At 39.0% G+C, this 21,411-nt stretch overlaps 1 protein-coding gene across 18 annotated transcripts in view; it reads left to right on the top strand.

Annotated features, from left to right (window-relative positions):
- The window catches only part of NCKAP5 (NCK associated protein 5), a 1,104,646-nt gene that overhangs the window by 912,608 nt on the left and 170,627 nt on the right, over positions 1-21,411 (top strand). For all 18 annotated transcript variants that reach the window (XM_082465765.1, XM_082465761.1, XM_082465763.1 and 15 more), the window contains 2 exons: positions 5,068-5,106; positions 13,213-13,332. In XM_082465765.1, the coding sequence (XP_082321891.1) occupies positions 5,068-5,106; positions 13,213-13,332 (159 nt within the window). The remainder of the gene's footprint in view (positions 1-5,067; positions 5,107-13,212; positions 13,333-21,411) is intronic.

The raw sequence follows: 21,411 nt of genomic DNA, 5'->3' as shown, positions 1-21,411 counted from the left end.
CTCGATGGCTAAAAATTTGATTCTCTGACCTCACTCAGCTACTCTTAAGCAGAATGTAGGGTGAGGAAATTGGCAATTTGAACAGATTTCCCAGGCGAAGCTTTTGCACACAGAAGTTGGACCTGCCTCCCCATCAGGCCATCCGAGTTTGACCAGGGTTCGTAGGCAGCCAGGGTGCCGTAGTATTTGAGTTCTTCTCTGACTTCTCCGTGCTCTACACTTCAGAGCACAAGGGCAGGGAAAAGCAGACCTCTGGGTGTAGTTCAGAAAAAAAGAAAAAAGCATCAGAATTTCTTTTAAACCAAGGCTAACTAAAGGCAGAAGCAGGTTAAAAACAGTTCTTCCTTTTCTTTCTGGTTCCTATGCTATATGGCAAGACTGGATTGTGGAATCATTATCAGATATTGTCATTGTACCGCCCACATCTGGGAACCTCAGTCATCTTTAAAATCAGTATCTTGATAAATGTAGAAGGAAGGTGACCCTGCTTATGGCTCTCACGTGCTTCAGATGTCCATTTCATGTTCATTTCATGAATGGATCATAAAATCAACAGATGATCTACTGCTGGTACCTGCTCTAGACGCTGATCACCACGGGCAGCACCTATGTTCTCGTTAACATTATCTCTCCAAGATCCAGCACAATTCTTGGCCCAGACTGGGTCACTTAATGCATATTTGTTGAATAACTAAATGAACGAATGGGAATTATCCGCAGGAAATTAATTTCCAAATTAGTTTTCACTGGAATCCCATATATAAATCTCCCCCTCTCCCAGGGTCTTACAGGATTTTTTTTTACGGAGTAAATAAATAATATAGGTGCTTAGTGATTTTTATTTATACATGCATTTTACACACACACACACACACACACACACACACTTCATCCCTTTACAAATAAAAGCCCTTCTTCTCAAACCATCCTTCCTTAACTGCTTACCTGAAAATGTGTTTTAGTTTCTGAAGTTTGAACGATTGGATTCAGATTTAACATTTTTGGGGTGACTGCTTTTGATCAGGTACTGCCCAAGGTGGTTTCTCTGATAATGTCTATCATCTCATGCTTTCTTTCACAATTTTAGAGGCAGATGGTTCCCCTGCTTGACAGATGAGAAAAATCGGGTTTGCTTCCCCACCCCCATACATATCAGTGAATGATCAACACAGGCAGTATTTGAACCCAGGTCTTTTTTGTGATTCTGCCCCAGTGCTCCTCCCACCTGCCCTCAGCTGCCTTCCTACAATAAACCAAGCTCAGAAGCAGAGAAAACTTCTCCAAAGCACATTTCCCAAAAGGCGTGCCTTAGCGACCAGGTTTTTAAATTACCTTGCTGACATGACAGTGGCTTGGCATGATAAAGTAGCACATAAAAGGGTGAGAGCAGGACCACCACGCAGGAGGACAGGACAGTTAAGCATGGTGTCCGCTGAGTACCTTACACGCCCCACCCTGGACCCCGTCCCCGACCGTCTTCAGGAGGTGGTGAGAACTGGCTCCCTCTGGAATAAACTCATTCAGCCTCAGGGACTGTTTGGCAATAAAGTAACAGACAGCTCTGCAGCCCTGATTCTCCTCTCTCTGCCCTCCCCCCACCTCCCCAGATCCCTCTACATCTGACAGGGAAGGAGAACAAAGATGTGTGTGGGTCACAGCTGAGCCAAGTGTCAGAGGAGCTGGCTTGTCTGAGAGAATTCTTACGGAGAGGAAAGGAGAGATGACCCTGGCCGCTCTTCTTGGCACCCCTGTTCCTCCCGCCCTGCTCCCCCGCTGCCCACACCCCTGCTCCTCTCCTCGATGCAAAGACAGAGGTTTCCACAAAGAGCCTAAGGGAGGTTGTCAAACAAGCCAGGGGCTTAAGGACCATCACCTTTGCTCAGTGTGTCTCAGGCCCCCATGGCCCAGCCCAGCTGGTCTTTTTTCTTTCTTTGGAGAGGAAAGCTGTCAGCTGACACTAGAAGGTATTTGTTCTCATTAGCTGGGGCTGCCGGGGTGTGATTCTTTGCAACCCGAGTGCTAAGGGCAGGATGCTATGATGGGGGCCGGGGCCCATTCCAGGGATCATCTTGTGAACCTGTTAGAGGTGGCAGGCACGAGCTCCAAACAGTCGTTCTGTTGATGCATCGGCGAACCTGAGCTGTTACAAGTAGTAACAAAACCCAGGAAACTATCTTTATAGACAGTATCAAGGAAAGCGTGTGTATCACCTGCCTGCTTTTCTGCAAGGAACCTGTGAGCCCTTCTGGGTAATAGAACCCCATGTCAGTCGGTAAAGAAACAATGCATTCGTATATCTTTGTTCAGTTTTCAGGTAGAGCAAACAATTGTCCAAAGTACGTGCCAAAAGGAACTGTATCAGAGATAGAGTCTATAAGCCTATAGGGCAAACATATTGGATTGCAAAGATATAACCTATTTACTCCTGCAGGCTCTTACAGATAAGGTATTCGTTTATGACTCCTGCTAAATCATGTAGAGAACTATTTTATGCGACCACTGTGCCACAGACTGGTTTAAGTGAGGGACCAGTTCGGAGGAAGAAAAGAAAATATTGATATTAGGCAGTTTTATGAGAATATAAATCAAATCCAAAGTTTGCTATCCAAAAGAATTAAATTATTTATGGTATAAATTAAGTTTGGTACATTGTTCCTGATTTAAGCAGCATGAATAGTTCAATTCTTCTGTAGTTTTTTTTTTTTTTAATTTGCAAGAATAAAATAGATGGTATACAGTTTGACTTTAAATTCGCAGTTACAAATTGAAATGAACATTTAAAAACAAAGATTTTCAAGATTATGCTATTGGTCAATTTGTGCCGGCCGAATAACATTTATCACCATTGTGATCATGTATAAATAAAGTAAAAAAGGAAGAAGTAATGGCACCAGTTACAGAAAATACGATTTATTTTGGACTATGATAGTTCTTAGATATGCTTCTTTAACTTGGGCTGGACTAAAAAGCAAAATACCTAAGAATACTTTTTCTTCAAAACTGTAGTTAGTTTCAATGAAAGGCCTTTCTTTTTTACTTAATGTCAACAATATAAATTTGAAAAGGATTCTGATAGGGAAAAGAATCCTTCTTGGGCATACAGTTCAATGAACCAATTATAGGTAATCTGATTCTAGTCATTTACTGCTTGTGGTGTAAATGTCTGCTAACCACAAGTTGATTGCAGCCTGTATTTTCATTTTCATTGAGGCTTACTGGTGGCCCACTGTCATTAAGGATATGCTATTTTGTCAATATTGAGTTAAGAAACAATTAAGCCCCATGAAACATTTTTACCATAATCTGTTCCCCTATACTAGACAGAGAAATGAGGACACACAGTTTAGCCTCATCAAAAATACATTTGTTATCAAGAGAAAGAGAAGATAAAAGTGTGGTCCTCAGCCTTCGGTTGAATGTGAGAATTGCCAATATGATTACATGATTACACGATTATCACACTTATAATTGTGTTCTTGCCAACCTCCTACCAGCTATGTTCTCTTTGAAATGAAAGAACACATCCCAATCATAGATACTCTGCAAATTTATATCGAATAAATGAATGAACAGAAATACCTTACATTTAAGATATTTAAATATCCTGACTCGGTCTTTAATGCTGTCAGTTTCAGTTATCACACTAAATGTTTATAGTTTATGTATGTATTGACTAAAAAATTCCACATAATTCACCTATCTACCGTAAATTTATCAGTATTAGCCATATGGGTACATAATATCAAGGTTGTGGTGAAGTTTAGTGACTCTTTGTGAAGTGTTTTGAAACCTGCAGGTGAAAAAGAAATCTTAGTATAAATACATGTAGAAATGATGAATGGTTATCTGGAGAAAATGGCAGATTCTTGAAATATCATGGACATGTTATTGGTTTTTCACATGGCCGTTAACTGGAATTGTGTCACATGCCCACTCCTAAGCCAGTCGCTGAAAGGGACTGGAATAACCAACACTGGCTTAGATTAATCAAGATTCACCTCCTTGGCCTGAGAGGGACCCAGCTTCTCCTACTGTCACAAGCTGCCTGATACCTGAAGAAAATTACGGTTCTAGTAATATATTAGTGACAATTATATTTGGTTGTATATTAGAAGAAACTCAACATAACAGTGCCTATTTTATTTCTCTCTCATATACCAGTTCAGAGATAGACAGTGCAGCTCCATGCATCATCAGGACCAGGCTCATCCTATTTTTCTGCCCCAAAATACTTAATATGTGACTTCCATTGTCAAGGGGGCTGCTGAAGCTCCAGCCATCACTTTCATATTCCAGCTAGGAAAAGAAAGAAGGATGAGCCCCCTTTTTATAAGAAACTGCCTATAAGTCCAAGAAAATAGACTGCTAATAACTCATTGGCCAGAAGTTTGTCACGCAGTGACAGGGGAGTCAGGGAAATGTATTTGGATGTGTCCAGCCAAAAAATCAGGGTTTGTGACTTAGGAGGAAGGGGCAAATGGGGGATAGAGTAAACAACTATCAGACTCTATCACAGGTAACAATGACAAGAAGATGGCGTAAAAGAAAATGTGGAGTAGGAAAGCAGAGCGTATAGGAAAGAATGAGTTGCCCCTATTCTCCACCATTCCACCTACCCCTATTGCAAGTAATTTTAAGCAGTAAATAGTCACACAGCAAAAGAATAGGAAGGAGAGGCAAAGGACATTGTAAATCAGCAGTGTAGAAACTGTATACAGATAATTAGGATCATGTTTTACACTGTATCATTTGTTAGCCTTCTTAAAGTACTTTACATATGAAAGGATATTACTTTTCCAAATATGGAAATGTGAGAGTCAAGGTATGAATGATCTTTCCAGCCTAACCATCTTAATTAGCAACAAGGTCACCTTTGGAAAAAGCGAAGTATTACCTAGAAGGAAAGGCTTATTATGAAAAGAATCAGGTCCTCTGGAGCTAGAGGAAAGAGGAAAATGAGGAGCTAATTAGCTATAGTAAGCTGTGGGAAACTTATTGATAAATTAGAGTCCTTGCATATAAAGTCTCATTATTATAAACGGCAACTCTTTTCTTTATTTTTTAAAGGTAGCCAACCAAGTTGTGCAAGCTCTGCTCACTCAAAAGGTAGGTCACTTTCTGGCTTTATTATTTTCAAAGTACTTATGTGAATAGATTGGAACTCACATTGTCAAACTAACAGAAACTATGATTGATAGCTGTAATACTTTTCTATTTATTCACTTAGGTTAAAATTGTGTGCATTTTAGATGGCATATGCAGTAACATCAATGACCAATAGATTCATAAAATTTAAACTCTTGGGAAAGTAATAGAAAGCCTTTTGAAGATGAAAGATTTCCATGGGCCTACCCAGATGAGTAGCAAACCTATCATTTTTATTTAGTAAATGCAAACATTAAATAAGTTGATGGATTCCTCTGACTCCTATAAAATGAATAGCCTGTGATGCGCAGCATTAACAGAGGCCTAAAATTCAGCAAGAGATCTTTGAGGTTAGGAAGTTTATTTAACTTCTCTGGACCTTAATTCCTCTTCCGTAAAATAGGGGTAACAATGTCTACCTCCCAGAATTGCTGTGGTCATCCTATAAAAGGGAACATATAGAGGTGTTCCCCCAGGAACAGGTTTGTGGTAAAGATAAAACAAATGGTGGTATTATATACTTGAAAGTTGCTCAGAGTAGATCTTAAGCCTTCTTATCACAAAATAAAAAAAGAGAATTAACTATGTGAGGTGATGGATTGTGTTAATAATTTTGATCTTGGTAATCATTCTACCATGTAATGTATGTCAAATTATCATGTTTTACAGTTTAAATATATACAATTATATTTGTCAATTACTCCTCATAAAGTTAGGGAAAACGACAAATGGTGATTTCTCAGCATGAAATTTCTATACCTTCTCCTTTGTCATCTTCTTATTCTGCCTTCAGATCATGTTATTGGGGCAGAGTGGGTAAATGCAGGTAGTTGCCCAAATTTGGCAGGTTTGGTGAATTTTACTGAACCTTTCGTGTCTCCTTCCATGATGTGTCTGAGAGGCTAAATTCTGATTCCTTCAAATTTTTTTATTCTGAGTTACCTCTCTGTGAGATAGATTTCCTCTTTAAAAGAAAATCTTAGATCATGTGGCATGTTCAGGAGGATGTGGCTAAGGAGAGCAAAATCATTTATGACATTTTGATTTTTTTTAATTGAAAACAATTTTATTAGGGGTTGACTACTTCTCATAAAGGTACTTAAATAAATATTATTTTAGATGTATACTATAGAGGCATTAGAATAATATTTTTGCTAGATTCTCTCCCCCAACTCCTTCTGTCAAAATATCATGCTTCCTGCTACAAATGATTTTAACTGGTTCAGATTTGACATTAACATTACATAAATAGAGAGATTTGAGCACATTTATTAGGTTAGAATTAGGTTCCATTGTGAGTAACAGAGATCCAAAATAATGGTGGCTTAAATCAGATAAAATAAAATAAAATCAGTTATTTATTTCTCAGATCTAAATCTACAGGTGGGCAGTACATGACTGGTATGATGACTCTGCTCCATAAAGTTGATGGGGTCCCTGGCATCCTGGCTTCCATCTTATTATTCTGCAGGATGTGGCCTTCATTTCCAGGGTTACCTCATTGTCCAAAATGGCTGCTCTAGCTCCAGTGATCACATCCACATTTCAGCCATCAGGAAGAAATGAAAGCCAAAGAAAATGAAGAGGCTAAAAGACACACACCAGCTGTCTTTTAAGAGAAACTTCCAAAAGTTTTCACACCTCCCTACTTACATCTCCATGAACAGAACTTAATCACACATCCACATCTAAGGAAGCTGACAGTGGCGTCTTTTTTCTGGGTATGTGCCCAGCTGAAAATTGATTGTCACCTTATTGTAGAAGAAGGGTCGAAACAGATGTTGAAGGGCAACTCATGATTTCTGTCACAACGTATTTGAATGCCTGTTCTTTTTCAAAGGCTTTAATTTCTCAACTGCTTTCCTCCTGTTGGAAACTCGACACTCATTTAATTACAAACCTAAGGAATGAAGGGGCACTGTTGCAGCTCTGTGTGTAACTGTTGAAAGACTTCTCATGCCTGTCTCTTTTAATGGTGCCTCAGGAAAGAGACAAGAAAGCTGTCTGGTACAATATAAAGGAAAATGGGACCTTTCAGGTCAGCCACAAAAAATAGCTACACAAATTCAAGTAGTAACTAGTAAACAGATAAATCTGCCTTGGTACAGTTAAGCAGTAAGACACAAAAAGATGTGCTACTGTGAGATAGCATACCTCAGGGATACTGTGAAGCAGGCAAAGATGCCTGGGCTTTCAGAGATTCCAAAAGAATCATGTTCTGCAGAAACATGCACTTCCCAGTTTTTCTAGAGACTGTAGAATTGCTACAAAACGACAAAAATTTCTTTTTAATTAAGAGCACAATATAGGAAATAAAATGTACTCCAAAAGCAGATGAGAAACCTAATTCTAAAGAGGGATGTAGCTGGCACAGAGTAAAAAACAGAAATCTTGAGTGATTTATCCAAGTCACACACACACATAAAATCCTTGAGGTGAAATTATAGTCATAACCATACAGTTTTGGACTGTATCATTTGTTATGACACAAAGGCAAATCTGCCATGACTTCACATCCTCCTCCCTGGGCAACCAAAAAGGTATTTTTCTGGCATACCAGGAATTGGCTCTGATAAGCATCTTGAAGTCACAGAGTGTATTTCCTTTCCAAATACTGTTAGAAAAAAAATTATTTCCATAAATTTAGCAGCTTCTGTTAAATGTACATATCATGTCCTAGTCAAGTAATTCAATTTATCTCAAAAATCTGCGAGTTCTCTTAAGAGAGGTGACTGTCCTTCCTTTAGATCAATAACGCTAAAATGACAATATTAGACCCAGCTCACTTCCACTTATGCCTCCAAATCATAGGTCCAAGTCTAGAAGTGCAAGTGAAATCAATAACCTGAGCTAGACTCATATTTTTGTCTGAAATATATTTTATCTTCATTAAGACAGTTACACTCACTGAAAATGTTACTCTCCTAGGTTCTTCTTTTTTTTTTTTTTTTTTTTTTTCTTTTTTGCCACTAACACCAAACTTGGAAGAAAAGCATTTTTCCCTGGAGTTATTTTCCAGCATATCAACAACCTCAGCCTTACCTTCATGTTCTTTAGAATCACCAAATATTCATGGTGTTTTTAAATTTGCCAACATGGATTAAGGCCCTCGTATGGTGGAATCTAGCAATACAGCCAACCAGATAGCAGCAGAACACAATTTTGTAGCTTGAAGCTAAAAGAACTCCCAACTCCTACATATTTCCCTTGTAGGAGGTGTGATCAGACCATCTGGGTCCACTTGTGTAGCAATGGTGTGGGTAGGCTCTGGTTTCCTTGAAGAGAGTCTGTTTATATTTACTTAGCACTTCCAAGGAGTCAGACCCCATGTCCAGCATTTTAAATGCACTGAATGGTTTTGTTTTCACTGCCGTCTTGTGAGGTAGGACTACGGAAATAAATCTCCCATAGCTCCAGTTGCTAGAAGTGCCGAAGCCCGTATGTTAACCTAGGGTTACTGCACTCCACTCCAAGCCCTTACCCTTTGTACCATTCGGCCTCCACAATCCCGTTCAATCACTTATTGTTTATCCCCGCTGTAGTTCGGCAAGCAGAAGAGATGCTATAAAAATCAACAATGATTAGTTACATCCGACTGCAGGAAATAAAACAAAAGCGCAAGGAAGCCAGTAGATTTCTTAAAACTTCTGGAAGCATCGCCAGTCCTCGCTAGCAAGGACGTCCAGGATCTGACATGCGTGGAGTCAAAACTGACTGTAAATTTGGAGCTTTCTCCAAATCAGGCTTTCTCAGAATCAGTCTTATTTTGGACCCCAGAATTTCTCAACTGTCAGGGACCTTAGTGAACATTGTCAAGTAGCTTTGGTAATAGGCTCAATTCACTGTAATGACATAAACTGTTTAGCCATCACCCAGATTAAGAATGTTTTCATCCGAATGCCTTTTGGATGAAGGCTTGCAGTATTCAGTTTGCCACGAGACTCACCACTTCCTGTTGATTAGAACTGGCCTGATTCAGCGATACAATTATGTTACCTGTCTTGCCTTTTTAAGTATTTGATGTTGAGGTCCTTGGTTGGTCTGAGATGTGACCAGCCTTTTCCAGTAATGGCTTTTCTTTTTACAGAGGTATTAGCATTCTTAGAAGAGATAGGGATATATCAGTGACAGACACTGAGAAGGGTTGTGGCTGGGAGAGGCTGGTGGATGTGGTGTCCAGTAAGCTTAAGGGAAGGATTCAGGTGGCCCTTGACAAGCCATCTCATGAAGCAGCTGAGGCATGCCTTGTCTTGAAGGCCTGGTTTTGTGCAGAAGCTACATTTACAGGTGAGGAAACTGAGGCGTAACCAGAATAAGTTACTTCCTCAAGGTCATGTGGGTAATGAGGACCAGAGCCCAGGCCTCCTAACTGCCAATCCAGTGTATTCCCATGATACACACTGCCTCTGAAATGGGAATACCAGTATAATATCATTTTACATGATAAAATCAGATTTAAATAGTTTTCAACAATACTCCAGTGGTAATATCAGTATATATCGAGCTTCTAATCCACCAGCATTTCCCTAAATTTCCTGTAACCTGGAGCTGGCAGTGGTTTTGCTCTAAATGCATAAAGTAACCATACTCCATAGCTACTACACAGCAGTGAATCCAGAATCTCTTTCAGCCCCAAACACAGGTGAAACTTGTCAGGAGTACAATGTGTGGACCCTCCAGGGAAGTTATGGTTTGGGATCATTAAGATACACAGGGCCCTTTTAGACCAGTATCCTCACATTGCTCAGGATATTTTCCCCTCGCATCCAGCTGTAATGCCTTACTTTATTTCAATTGAGAGTGGCATGCAGATTGCAAAGAAAACAGGTTGGGCTATTTCCTTGAACCCACTATACGTGCTTACACGAGATGAAATGTAGTGAACTCTTTGGCATTTTTTCTTCCTGATAACATTATACAGCACATCCCCTTTTTTCTTTCAAAAGACACAACCTTATATTTTCGGAGGGGTCCTCCCCTTGAGGCCTGAGACATACGAGGGAGCAGAGGAAAAAAAAGGTTGTGGATGAGGGCAGATGGTCCAGCCCCTGTTGGGAGCCATGATCTCAGAGGCTGCCCTCTAAACAGGAGAGTTCTTTAGTTTCTAATGCCTTACCTGAGGGGCATAGTCTAGTTTTCACCTCTGTAATCGACAGCATTAGAATAGTGGCTCTTTCACCCAGCCTCAAAATGTCATATGGGCCTTTATGTTAGTGGGTTCTCATTGTGAGCCCAGGGGAAGCACAGACAGCCCGCTGACACTCTCTGCCTAGTCGTCAAGGAAATTGTGGTTTTCCTCGCTCTCTTTCCATCTATCCAGTCTGGCTGTGTTTATGTGTCTGCACGTGGGCACACACATGGCTTTGATTACAGTTTCTTGGGATGAGGACTGTCTGGCATCACTTACCATCCACAGCTTGAGTGAAGAAAACAAGAATGTTAAAACAACACAGAATATTCTTTTATATCTACACATTTTCTGTCCGGCTCAGTTCTGTTGGTCGATGATTGTAAGAGCAGTGTCACATTCCTAAAGCCCTCCATTTCCCCCTCTGCTCTGTGCTGATCTAGATGAGCCACGAGTGATGAACGGTTCTCAAGGTCGATAAAGTGCGTTCCTGCTAATGAACTTTTACTGCCTTAAGTAATAGTAATGGCCATGGAAGTTTGGGCACTGGTACAAGAACTTGCTTTAGAATATATTGATATTTTTTCTTTCATTTTTTTTTTTTACCCATCTGAAGAATCTTTTCAAGTTATTCTCAGTTTTGCTGCTAAAAACTGTTGCTGGTATTCCTTACAAGTCTCCTTTCTCCTTGCAAATCCACACTCATATGCTTCTGTTTCCATCCCTCCCCCTGCAAGTGAGAATGATTGTGTTTTCCCACCCAATAGGTACTATTAATATTTATTTACCTCACAGTCAAGTTTTATTAATTGCTTAATTAGCAGTAGTGAGAACAATTAGTGTTTGGGAGCAGGGAGTGTTATATACATGCTAAGAACAAAAATTAGCATTAGCGAGACACAGAGGTTGAATTCTGAATAAAGACAGCAAATTTAGCCTTTTAATTTGAGCAGTGCCTAGGCCCCCAAAACAGCCTCTGCTAAATGGCATGCGTGCTCAGGCGTGCACACACCCCTGCCCCTGCTTTTACAGCCGCTGCCCTCCTACAGCTCGCACCCTGGTGCCTCGTCTGGACATGGCATTCCTTTGCTCTGCTATGCATTTGTAGGCAGCGATCAGTTGAAAACATCCTATGCATAAGCTTCCTTATTTAGCTAAAAAGGTGAGGTGAGTGTAAGCTGTGCAGTGAGCTATAGCTTCGCCTGTCTCTTTGCCTCCTGTAAATAGAATGAATAAGCCTGGAAATGATGACGCCTCTCAGGTAAAGCCTCGGAAGCTAGATCTCTCTCTAGCTGCACACTGAGGTTGCCACAAGGTTATGTATGGAGCAGGCCCACTCACCGTTGTGACTGCTGTTTAGGTCCTGGGGAGCAGAGCTGTGGGCTGGCACCCTGTCTTGCTTGCAGAGCCTTAAGTGAGGCCTGTAGCTGCCCCACCTCAGCATACATAGGTAGACACACTAGCAGTGTTGAGAAACTTAAAACTCTCTTTATCACACCATCACTAGAGAATAGAATTCATCATCATTAACCCCTTTAACAAAATCATCACACAATTTTATCAAGCTCCTACTACTCTGGGGGGTGCTGTGCTAGGTGGTGAAGGAAAAATGTCAGAACAATATGCTTGTGCTGGTGTTTCTGTGCGTATCTTCTCGTGCCTTTTGAGGAACGTGTCATCTAATTGACAAGTCCAGAGCATGAAAGCAAATCAACACAAAGCAGTATCTCACATTAGCTAAATGTCATAGAAGAGGCATTGAGGGCTTACTGGAGTTCAGAAAAGGGAGCAGATAAAAGTGGAGGATGCCAGATAAAGGCGTCAGGGAGGAGACAGAATTTGAACTGGATGTCAACCGAAGAGCCAAACTTGAAGGAGGAGGTGGATGAGAAGCAAAAGGGAGGTCGGGGAGGGGGAAGGAGGCAGAATGCCCGGTGCTTTCGAGAACAGGCAGACCCTTGTTAAAGAACAGGGTAAGAGCAGGGTAAGAGCAGAAACCTTTTTTTTTTTTTTTTCAAATCAGGAAATAGTGTAAGATAAAGTTTGAAATGTAGAAAAGGGTCAGCTTTTGAAGAACCTTGCCTTGGGGCTTTATTCTACCTGGTGTTCCTTGAACCCCACCAAAGAGGGTGTAGGCATGTCAGTATAAGTACTATCTTTATCACAAGTTAACTTGGAAGGCAGCTCCTGGGTGGGATTCTAGAGCATCCTAAAGCTCCCGCGTATCAGCTCCCCTCATGAAAGCTGGGCAAGAGCTCTCCTTGGTGTTTGAACTATTCAAAAGAGCTGCTCTAAGGGGATGCCGAGGTACGGTTCTTCTACTTCTTCCCCAACACTAAGACCAGAACACCCCAAAAGATATGGAAATCTACTAGTTCAGAGGATGGGCAAGTTTCAAGTGGCCTTATAAGCCTTCACTTCACAGTTGCTTCACTCCGTCTAAATGCACCACTGACTCAGTTAGCAGCCGCATTGAGAATTTCAACTCGTTTCCACAAACGACAGAGGAAGCTTCCATCAAAAGTGATAGTTTCTTTCGTTGATCAAATCTCTATTCACTGTAAAAACATTGTCCTGTGGTTTGTGCTTTATGATTGCTTTTATGAAGACAGTGAAAAAGCCAAATATATAGGTGGAAACTTAAATTGACTTTTATATTGCTGAGATTTACCATCTTCAAAAAGAGCATGCTAGATTAATGCATTTCTGATTTCAAGGTGCTTTTTTTTTTTTTAAGTAGGTCTTCCCTGAACATAATAATTCTATCCGACAGTGGGCTGTGGAAGAAAACATTGTGTGTGATCTATTTCTGGGGGGCTTGAAGGCTTAAAATACTATTTTTTACTAATGTGCCTGAAATATCAGATGAAATATAGTGATAATACGCAAAAGTGTCTTACGGTAATAGACTTTTTTTTCTTTCCATGTGTTTGTTGCAGGATCTAAGGGAGGAATGTGTAAAGTTGAAAACAAGAGTGTTTGATTTGGAACAACAGAATCGAACGCTAAGCATCCTTTTCCAACAGCGAGTCAGACCAACTTCTGATCTGCTCCTCCAGGTATGTGTTTCTGTGCAAAACAAACTTTGCTACTGAAATGCTATTGACAAGAAGTGAGTTAAGTTCAAAAGGTACCACTATCTCCATGGGCAAGACATATTGCATCAGAACCTCCATTCTCTCCCCTCTCAAGGGATGTCATTAAAATTGAATATCTCTTAAATGTCTGACTCTTTAAATCTAATTTTGATAAAGAAATGCATCAACAAATAATAAACAGGTAAAAGGAAACAATCAGAGGTATCAAATGAAACCGGGTAATGGAGTCAGCAAATAATTGATTGCTTTGGGGACAAGTATTAGTAGTCTTGCACTCCATGATAAGCAAGGCAGAGTTTTATGTGATGCCGAAGTACATTTCTTTATTTCAAACTCTCTGTAAGCAAAACTACAGCTGGGGTTTGTTGTGCTTTCATATCTCTCTCTATGCAGCCTACCTCCTCACAACCTAATACTTCCTCCACTCCGCCTCAGTATTTTACAGGTTCTCTTCGTCTAAGCGTTCTCACCAAACTCTTTCAGTTGCCTTCATAACAGGGAAAGACGTGGTAAGGCAAACCATTTGAATCATTTTGAAGCTGCCCCCGAGAAAGCACTAGAAAATATATCTGACTGCAGGGAGACACATGGATTGGCAAAGGGGTCTTGGAGGCTGATCTTTGCTGTTTCCTATTTTTTTTTTAATGCTATTAATGTGCATATTTGCTCAAACAAGCTCCAAGTTTGAAAAGGATAACCCCCAGCTGCCTGGTCTGATTGACTAAAGGAAAGGGGAAAGACAGAGATACCCTCTAGACTAGCCTGTCACCACTGTAGCCGCTAGCCATGTGGTGCTATTGAAATTAAACATTAATTTAAATTAAGTTTCTATGTCAAACTAGTCAGATTTCAAGTGTTGAAAAGCCACACATGGCCAGCAGCTACCATATTAGACAGTGTTTGTATAGAACATTTCCATCATGGTAGAAAGTTCAGCACTCTTCCAGATGGTTGAGACAGTGTTGCTAATTTACCCTCTGAACTTTGGCACAAACATCTTTCCCTGATTCCTCAGGGAAATAATGAGAAATTGCAGTTCATTTCAGAGAAAGAAAGATGTTTGGTAAAACCACACATCAAAATGTAGTTCCCCCCCCCCCCCCGCTGCCCCCGATGAAAAGGAAAGAGCTCTCTGAATTGTAAAATAGATCTCATCTCTTAAATTAATTTTCTCTCTGCTTTATCTATTAGCTCATAATTCATAATTTATGACTCATAAATTGTGTGGGAAAAAAATCATCTATCTCTATTCTGTTTCCTGATCCTGGCCACGATAAATGTTGGTCAGAGAGAATCTTGCATCTGTTAAAAGTTGTATCTCATTTGCTCTCTTATAATCAAGATCCAATATTGTAATTGCTTTTGACAGCTATTGCATGTTCATGAATTTTTCCATTTTACGTGTTTTAACTTGAGGCTTTTCTGGAACAATTTTTAAGGATCTGCAGTCCCTGTGTGTGAATCATGATGGTTCATTTCCACAGTAAACACATGTGCCATAGATGTTTAAGCTTCTTCATTGGCTGACACAAATCTCTTAAATACATGTCCAACTGGCAGGGGATGGTGTTTGCGCTAACAATAGAACTCAGTGTTTACTCCTTGGGTGTCTTCAGCCAACACACTGTTTCTCCCCAAATAGACCTCACTTCCAGGAGCCCTTCTAACTTAAATGGAATTTGTAAAAGATGGGCTGATAGTAGTTCTGTGTGGTAGAATAATAGCAAGGATGAGGCCTGCCCTCTAACATCTAAGGGCTCACAGTCATAGACAAAGTTGCTGGCTTTTCAGGTGGTCTGTTCATTATATGACCTGTGATTTTTTTTATTTTCCGGTGGCACGAACACATATCATGGAACACTGGCGAAAGTAAAAGCAGTTTGAGCTTGCTTTGCACCTGTGGAAGCTCTGTAATTATTTGTTGAATGGAATAAGGAATAAATGACCCAGATTCATTCTGCAAGTCGGGGAGTTATTTGACATACACCTAAGAGAGGTTTATACCCCTGCCTCTTCTTCTGAATGTCTCCTGTCTTGTGTGGAGGCTTTGGAGCTATGCAGCCGTGCTGGTCCAGCCCAGTTTGTCTGAGGGTGTGTCTGGTGAGCATAGCAAACCCACCAGTGTACCTGGTCCCGAGGATGAGAGATGTTACAGCTCCTGCCCACGAACTGGAGGTTCAGTACAGAACATTTCTAAGTAGGTTTCTGTGTATCTTAACAAACTGCATTAGTTGTCATCTGCTGAATACAGCCTGATGATTCTCTACAATCTAAGTAGCCACCTGAAGAGAAATACAGAAAGAAGATCGTTGAACACATTGTGATTTTAGTAGATACATCGTTAAGTAGTAGAAAAGAAAATAATTTATAGGAAATAGCTAATTATTTGTCCCTCAAAAACAGAGAATAAGAGGTTACATGGATATTCTTTAGCAAATTCTGATACAGGAGGAACAAAAAGGGATAGTTCTAAGGATTCGTTGACAGATTCTGGGGAACTTACAAAGGGGACCAGTCCGTGATGGGAAAGAAAAGAAGCCTAACCTGAAATTTAAAAATCTTAAGAATGGCCATAAACTTCTCTGTTGATTCCAGTTTCCAGAAAAGCATCTCTGGGACTATGGGTGGAAACAAATCAGATTGATAAGGGCCTCCATATTAAAATCAATAATTTGAGCTAAATTCTAATGGATTAAGCAACCAGTATAGCAAATAAAATCTAAAAGTAACATTCTTAACGGAACCGGAGTCTATAACTAACCTTATTTGAACTCACTGGCCAGATTAACCAATGCTCACCATTTCCTCTTATAAAGTATATTAGATTACACTCTCAATTTACCAAACATTGACAACCAGTTGAAACTCTCTACTAAGAGTACTTAATTCTCTTACCAGTTGAGTTGAATTTCCACCATGAATGAGTTATGTTTGTAACTCAGTATGTTCACGTGACTAGTACTTGTCACGGTGATTATGCAATTTTTAACTACTTTATAAACTGATGAAATGTGATGCAAAAAGAATTGTTTCTATAAGACAAAGTTGAATGCTTCAAAAACACTATAAAGGCACCTCCCTAAAAATGTTTGTGATCAAATGAAATATAGGTGTGTAACTGCAAAAAAAAAAAAATGTGGGAGATGGGGAATTGTATTAAGTGTAGAGGCATTCTGCTTGCAAATTGCTTCTCAGGTGGTTTTAAGTTCTTGTTCCGCTATTAAGAAAAACAAAACCTAGAAATCATAGACAATGCATAAAGCATGTGTTTGATGCCAAAAAAAAAAAAAAAAAAAGACATTGGAGGACTCTAATAATATGATCCCTAGGCAAAAAATCCAGCCTTGGCCCTACCAAAAAAAAGAAGTGCTAGATACTGTTCTACAACCTTTATAGTGTTCACCAATTTATCTCCATTACAGTGCTGTCAGGTAGGAACTATCTCTATACCCATTCTACAGATGAGGACACTTAGGCACAAAGAGGCTGTGTCACCCAGTGGTAATTGACAGACTGGGGATTTAAATCCATGGTCAGGGTCCACTTCCTCCCTTTCACTTCCTGTCTGTGCTCCCTCTACATGGAATACAAATGGACACGAGGAACATTTTTCTGATTCTGTACTCTGACAGACATTCTGATTAATGGGCCCACCTGTGCTCAGATCAGTTCAGAGGGCTTCTGCAGTGTAATCGCAGTAAGGAGCCTACTATATTTACACATTCCTGAAAGCCTCTTGATCTGTGGCATCCAAGATTTTCCCCTCTCCTGTGTGTTCTTCTCTTGTCTTGCTTTGGACACCTGTGTTATCGTCATCTTTATAGGACATTATTCTCATATTTTCCGCCTAACACAGTCTATTCTTCTCCTTTTTATCTGATATTTCAAAGGGTCCTATACTCATATCCTTGGGCCAAGATAGAAAGAAAAGAATGTTATAGTGTAGATTATTCTCACAAACAGTTGAGAATCTGACAGCTTAGAACCACGGTGTAAAACTTTGCTGTCACTTCTGAGAGCGTTGACTTTTTTTTGCTAGTGTTTTGTTTTATATTATTTCAGATGAGATGAGACGATTTTAAAATTCTCTTTGTGCTTCTGATGTATTTTTCGTTCATTGCATCTTTTTTATTTAATTTCATATGCAATTATGGCATCCTAGGGTCACATGGTACTGATGGTGGAGGTCATGCAGGACAACCCCCATAACTAGGGATTTCATGTTAACTTTCATTTCACCTAAATAGGAATCTCCTTGAGGGCAGCAATTATGCTGAATGTTGCATTTTACCCTCCCACAGATATTATCACCATTCATAATACATAGTCAGTGTATACTTTGATGGCTTAACATTTAATTCAATACATTTTTTTAACTTTTTATTTTATATTGGAATATAGCTAATTAACAATGTTGTGATAGCTTCAGGTGCACAGCAAAGCAACTCAGCCATACATATACGTGTATCCATTCTCCCCCAAACTCCCCTCCCATCCAGGCTTCCACATAACATTGAGCAGAGTTCCCTGTGCTATACAGTAGGTCCTTGTTGGTTATCCATCTTAAATATAGCAGCGTGTACATGTCAATCCCAAGCTCCGTAACTGTCCCTCCCCCCCAGTAATCATAAGTTTGTTCCCTAAGTCTGTGAGTCTGTTTCTGTTTTGTAAATAAGTTCATTTGTATCATTTCTTTTAAGATTCCGCATATAAGAGATATCATACGATATTTCTCTTTCTCTGTCTGACTTACTTCAATCAGTATGACAATTTCTAGGTCCATCCATGTTGCTGCAAATGGCGTTATTTCATTCTTTTTAATGGCTGAGTAATATTCCATTGTATATATGTACCACATCTTCTTTATCCATTCCTCTGTCAATGGACATTTAGGTTGCTTCCATGTCTTGGCTACTGTAAACAGTGCTCCAGTGAACATCAGGGTGCATGTATCCTTTCAGACCATGTTTTTCTCCGGATATATGCCCAAGAGTGAGATTGTAGGGTCATATGGTAGCTCTATTTTTAGTTCTTTAAGAAACCTCCATACTGTTCTCCATAGTGGCTGTATCAATTTACATTCCCACCAACAGTGTAGGAGGGTTCCCTTCTCTCCACACCCTCTCCAGCATTTATTGTTTGTGGATTTTTTGATGACAGCCATTGTGACTGGTGTGAGGTGATATCTCATTGTAGTTTTGATTTGCATTTCTCTAATAATTAGCGATGTTGAACATCTTTTCATGTGCCTCTCGGCCATCTGTATGTCTTCTTTGGAGAAATGTCTACGGAGGTCTTCTGCGCATTTTGTGGTTGGGTTGTTTGTTTTGATGATATTAAGCCACATGAGCTGTTTGTAAATTTTGGAGACTAATCCCTGGCTGGTCCCATCATTTGCAAATATTTTCTCCCAATCTGTAGGTTGTCTTTTCTTTTTGTTTATGGTTTCCTTTGCTGTGCAAAAGCTTTTGAGTTTAATTAGGTCCCATTTGTTTATTTTTGTTTTTATTTCCATTATTCTGGGAGATGGATTGAAAAAGATATTGCTGCAACTGATATCAGAGAGTGTTCAGCCTTTGTTTTCTTCTAGGAGTTTTATAATGTCTGCAAAATGGACATTACAGTAAGTCTAATTAATGTCTGTCACTATGTACAGATTTCTTTTTCTTGTGATGAGAACTTTTAAGATCTCTTGGCAGATTTCAGATATTCAATACAGTATTAATAACTAGAGTCACCATGCTGTACATTACATCTCTAGAAGTTATTGATCTTATAACCAGAAGTTTATACCTTTTGATCCCCTTTATCAGTTTCCCCAACTCCCCACCCCCACCAATCTGTTCTTTCTTTCTATGAGTTCTTTTTTTTAAAAAAATTCCATGTGTAAGTGAGATCATGCAGTTTTTACTTCTCTCTGTCCAACTTATTTCACTTAGCGTAATGTCCTCAAGGTCCATCCACGCTGACAAATGGCAAGATGTCATTCTTTTTTATGGCTGAATAATATTCTATTATATATATATGTAAATATATAAATATATCTCTAAAATACATTTATATCTTATATATATATAAAATATATATCATATATATCACATTTTCTTTATCCATTTATCCATCAGTGGAGACTTGGATTGTTTCCACATCTTGGCTACTATAAATAATGCTGCAGTGAACATGACCGTGCAGATAATCTCTTCTTTGAGATAGTGATTTCATCTACCCTGAGTTTATGCCCATAACTGGAGTTGCTGGATCATATGGTAGTTCTATTTTTAAAATTTTTGAGACACTCCATACTGTTTACCGTTGTGGCTACACCAATTTACATTTCCTACCAAGAGTGTACAAGGGCTCTTTTTTCTCCACATCCTCACCAGCATTTGTTATCTCTTGTTTTTTTGATAATACATTCTAACAGGTGTGAAGTGATATCTCATGTGGTTTTGATTTGCATTTTGCTGATGATTAGTGATCTTGAGCACCCTTTCATGTTCCTGTTGGCTCTTTGAATATTTTCTTTGGAAAAAGGCTTATTCAGGTCCTTTGTCCACTTTTTAATTGGATTATTTGATACTTTGCTATTGAGTTGTATGAGTTCCTTATTTATTTTAGATATTACCCCTTATCAGATGTGTGGTTTGAGAATATTTTCTCCCATTCTGTAAGTTGCCTTTTATTTTGTTGATTGCTTCTTTTGCTGTGTAGAAGCTGTTTAGTTTGATGTAGTCCCATTTGTTTATTTTTGCTTTTGTTGCTTGAGCTTTAGGTGTCACATCCTTGAAATCACTGCCAAGACGAATGTCAAGGAGGTATTTTTCCCCTATGTTTTTATTATAGGAGTTTTATGGTTTCATATCTTACATTTAAGCCTTTAATTCATTTCGAGTTAATTTTTTGTGACTGGTGTAAGATAGGGGTTTAGTTTAATTCTTTTACCTGTAAATATCCAGTTTTCCTAGCACTGTTAATTGAAGAGCCTGTCTTTTCTCCATTGAGTATTTTTGGCTCCCTTGTCAAATATTACTGACCATATTATGCATGGGTTTATTTCTGGGATCTTGATTCTGTTCCATTGCCCTATGTGTCTGTTTTTATGCCATTTCCATACTGTTTTGATTACTATTGCTTTGTAACACAGTTTGAAATCAGCAAGTGTTATATTTCCAGCTCTGTTCTTCTTTCTCAGGACTCCTTTGCCTATTCAGGGTCTTTTGTGATTCCAGACAATTTTCAGGATTGTTTTTCTATTTCTGTAAAAAATGCCACGGGAATCTTTATAAGTGTTGCACTGAACCTATAGACAGCTTTAGGTAGTATGGATATTTTAATGATATTAATTTCTCCAATCCATGAACATAAGATATCTTTCCATTTATTTGTGTCATCTTCAGTTTCTTTCATCAGTATCTTATAGTTTTCATTGTAGAGACTTTTCACTTCCTTAGTTAGATTTATTCCTAAGTATTTTATTCTTTTTGATGCTATTATAAATGGGGTTGCTTTTCTTGTTTCTTTTCAGATAATTAGTTGTCAGTGTATCGAAACACTATTGATTTCTGTATGTTGATTTTGCATCCTGCAACTTTATTCAATTCTCAATTCATGATTATCTAAAAGTTTTTTATGAAGTTTTTACATTTTCTTTATATAAAATCACATCATCTGCAAATAGAGACAATTTTACTTTTTGCTTTCTGATTCTAATGTCTTTTATTTATTTTCTTTGCTTGAATGCCCTTACTAGAACTTCCAGTACCATGATGAATAGGAGTGGTGATACTGGTCACCCTTGTCTTGTACCTGATAGAGGAAAAACTTTCATCTTTTCACCACTGAGTATGATGTTAGCTGTGGACTTATCATATATGGCCTTTATTATGTTGAGGTATATTCCTTCCCTACATAGTTTGTTGAGCTTTTATTATAAATGAATGTTGAATTCTGTCAAATGCTTTTTCTGTATCTACTGAGATGATCATAGGATTTTTAAAATTCTATTATTGTGATATATCACACTTACTGATTTGCGTATGT

The sequence above is a fragment of the Balaenoptera physalus genome (genome assembly GCF_965194825.1).
Source record: "Balaenoptera physalus genome assembly, chromosome: 6".
Taxonomy (NCBI): domain Eukaryota; kingdom Metazoa; phylum Chordata; class Mammalia; order Artiodactyla; family Balaenopteridae; genus Balaenoptera; species Balaenoptera physalus.
The sequence above is the reverse complement of the archived record's forward strand: the minus strand, read 5'-3'. Positions and strand labels throughout refer to the sequence as shown.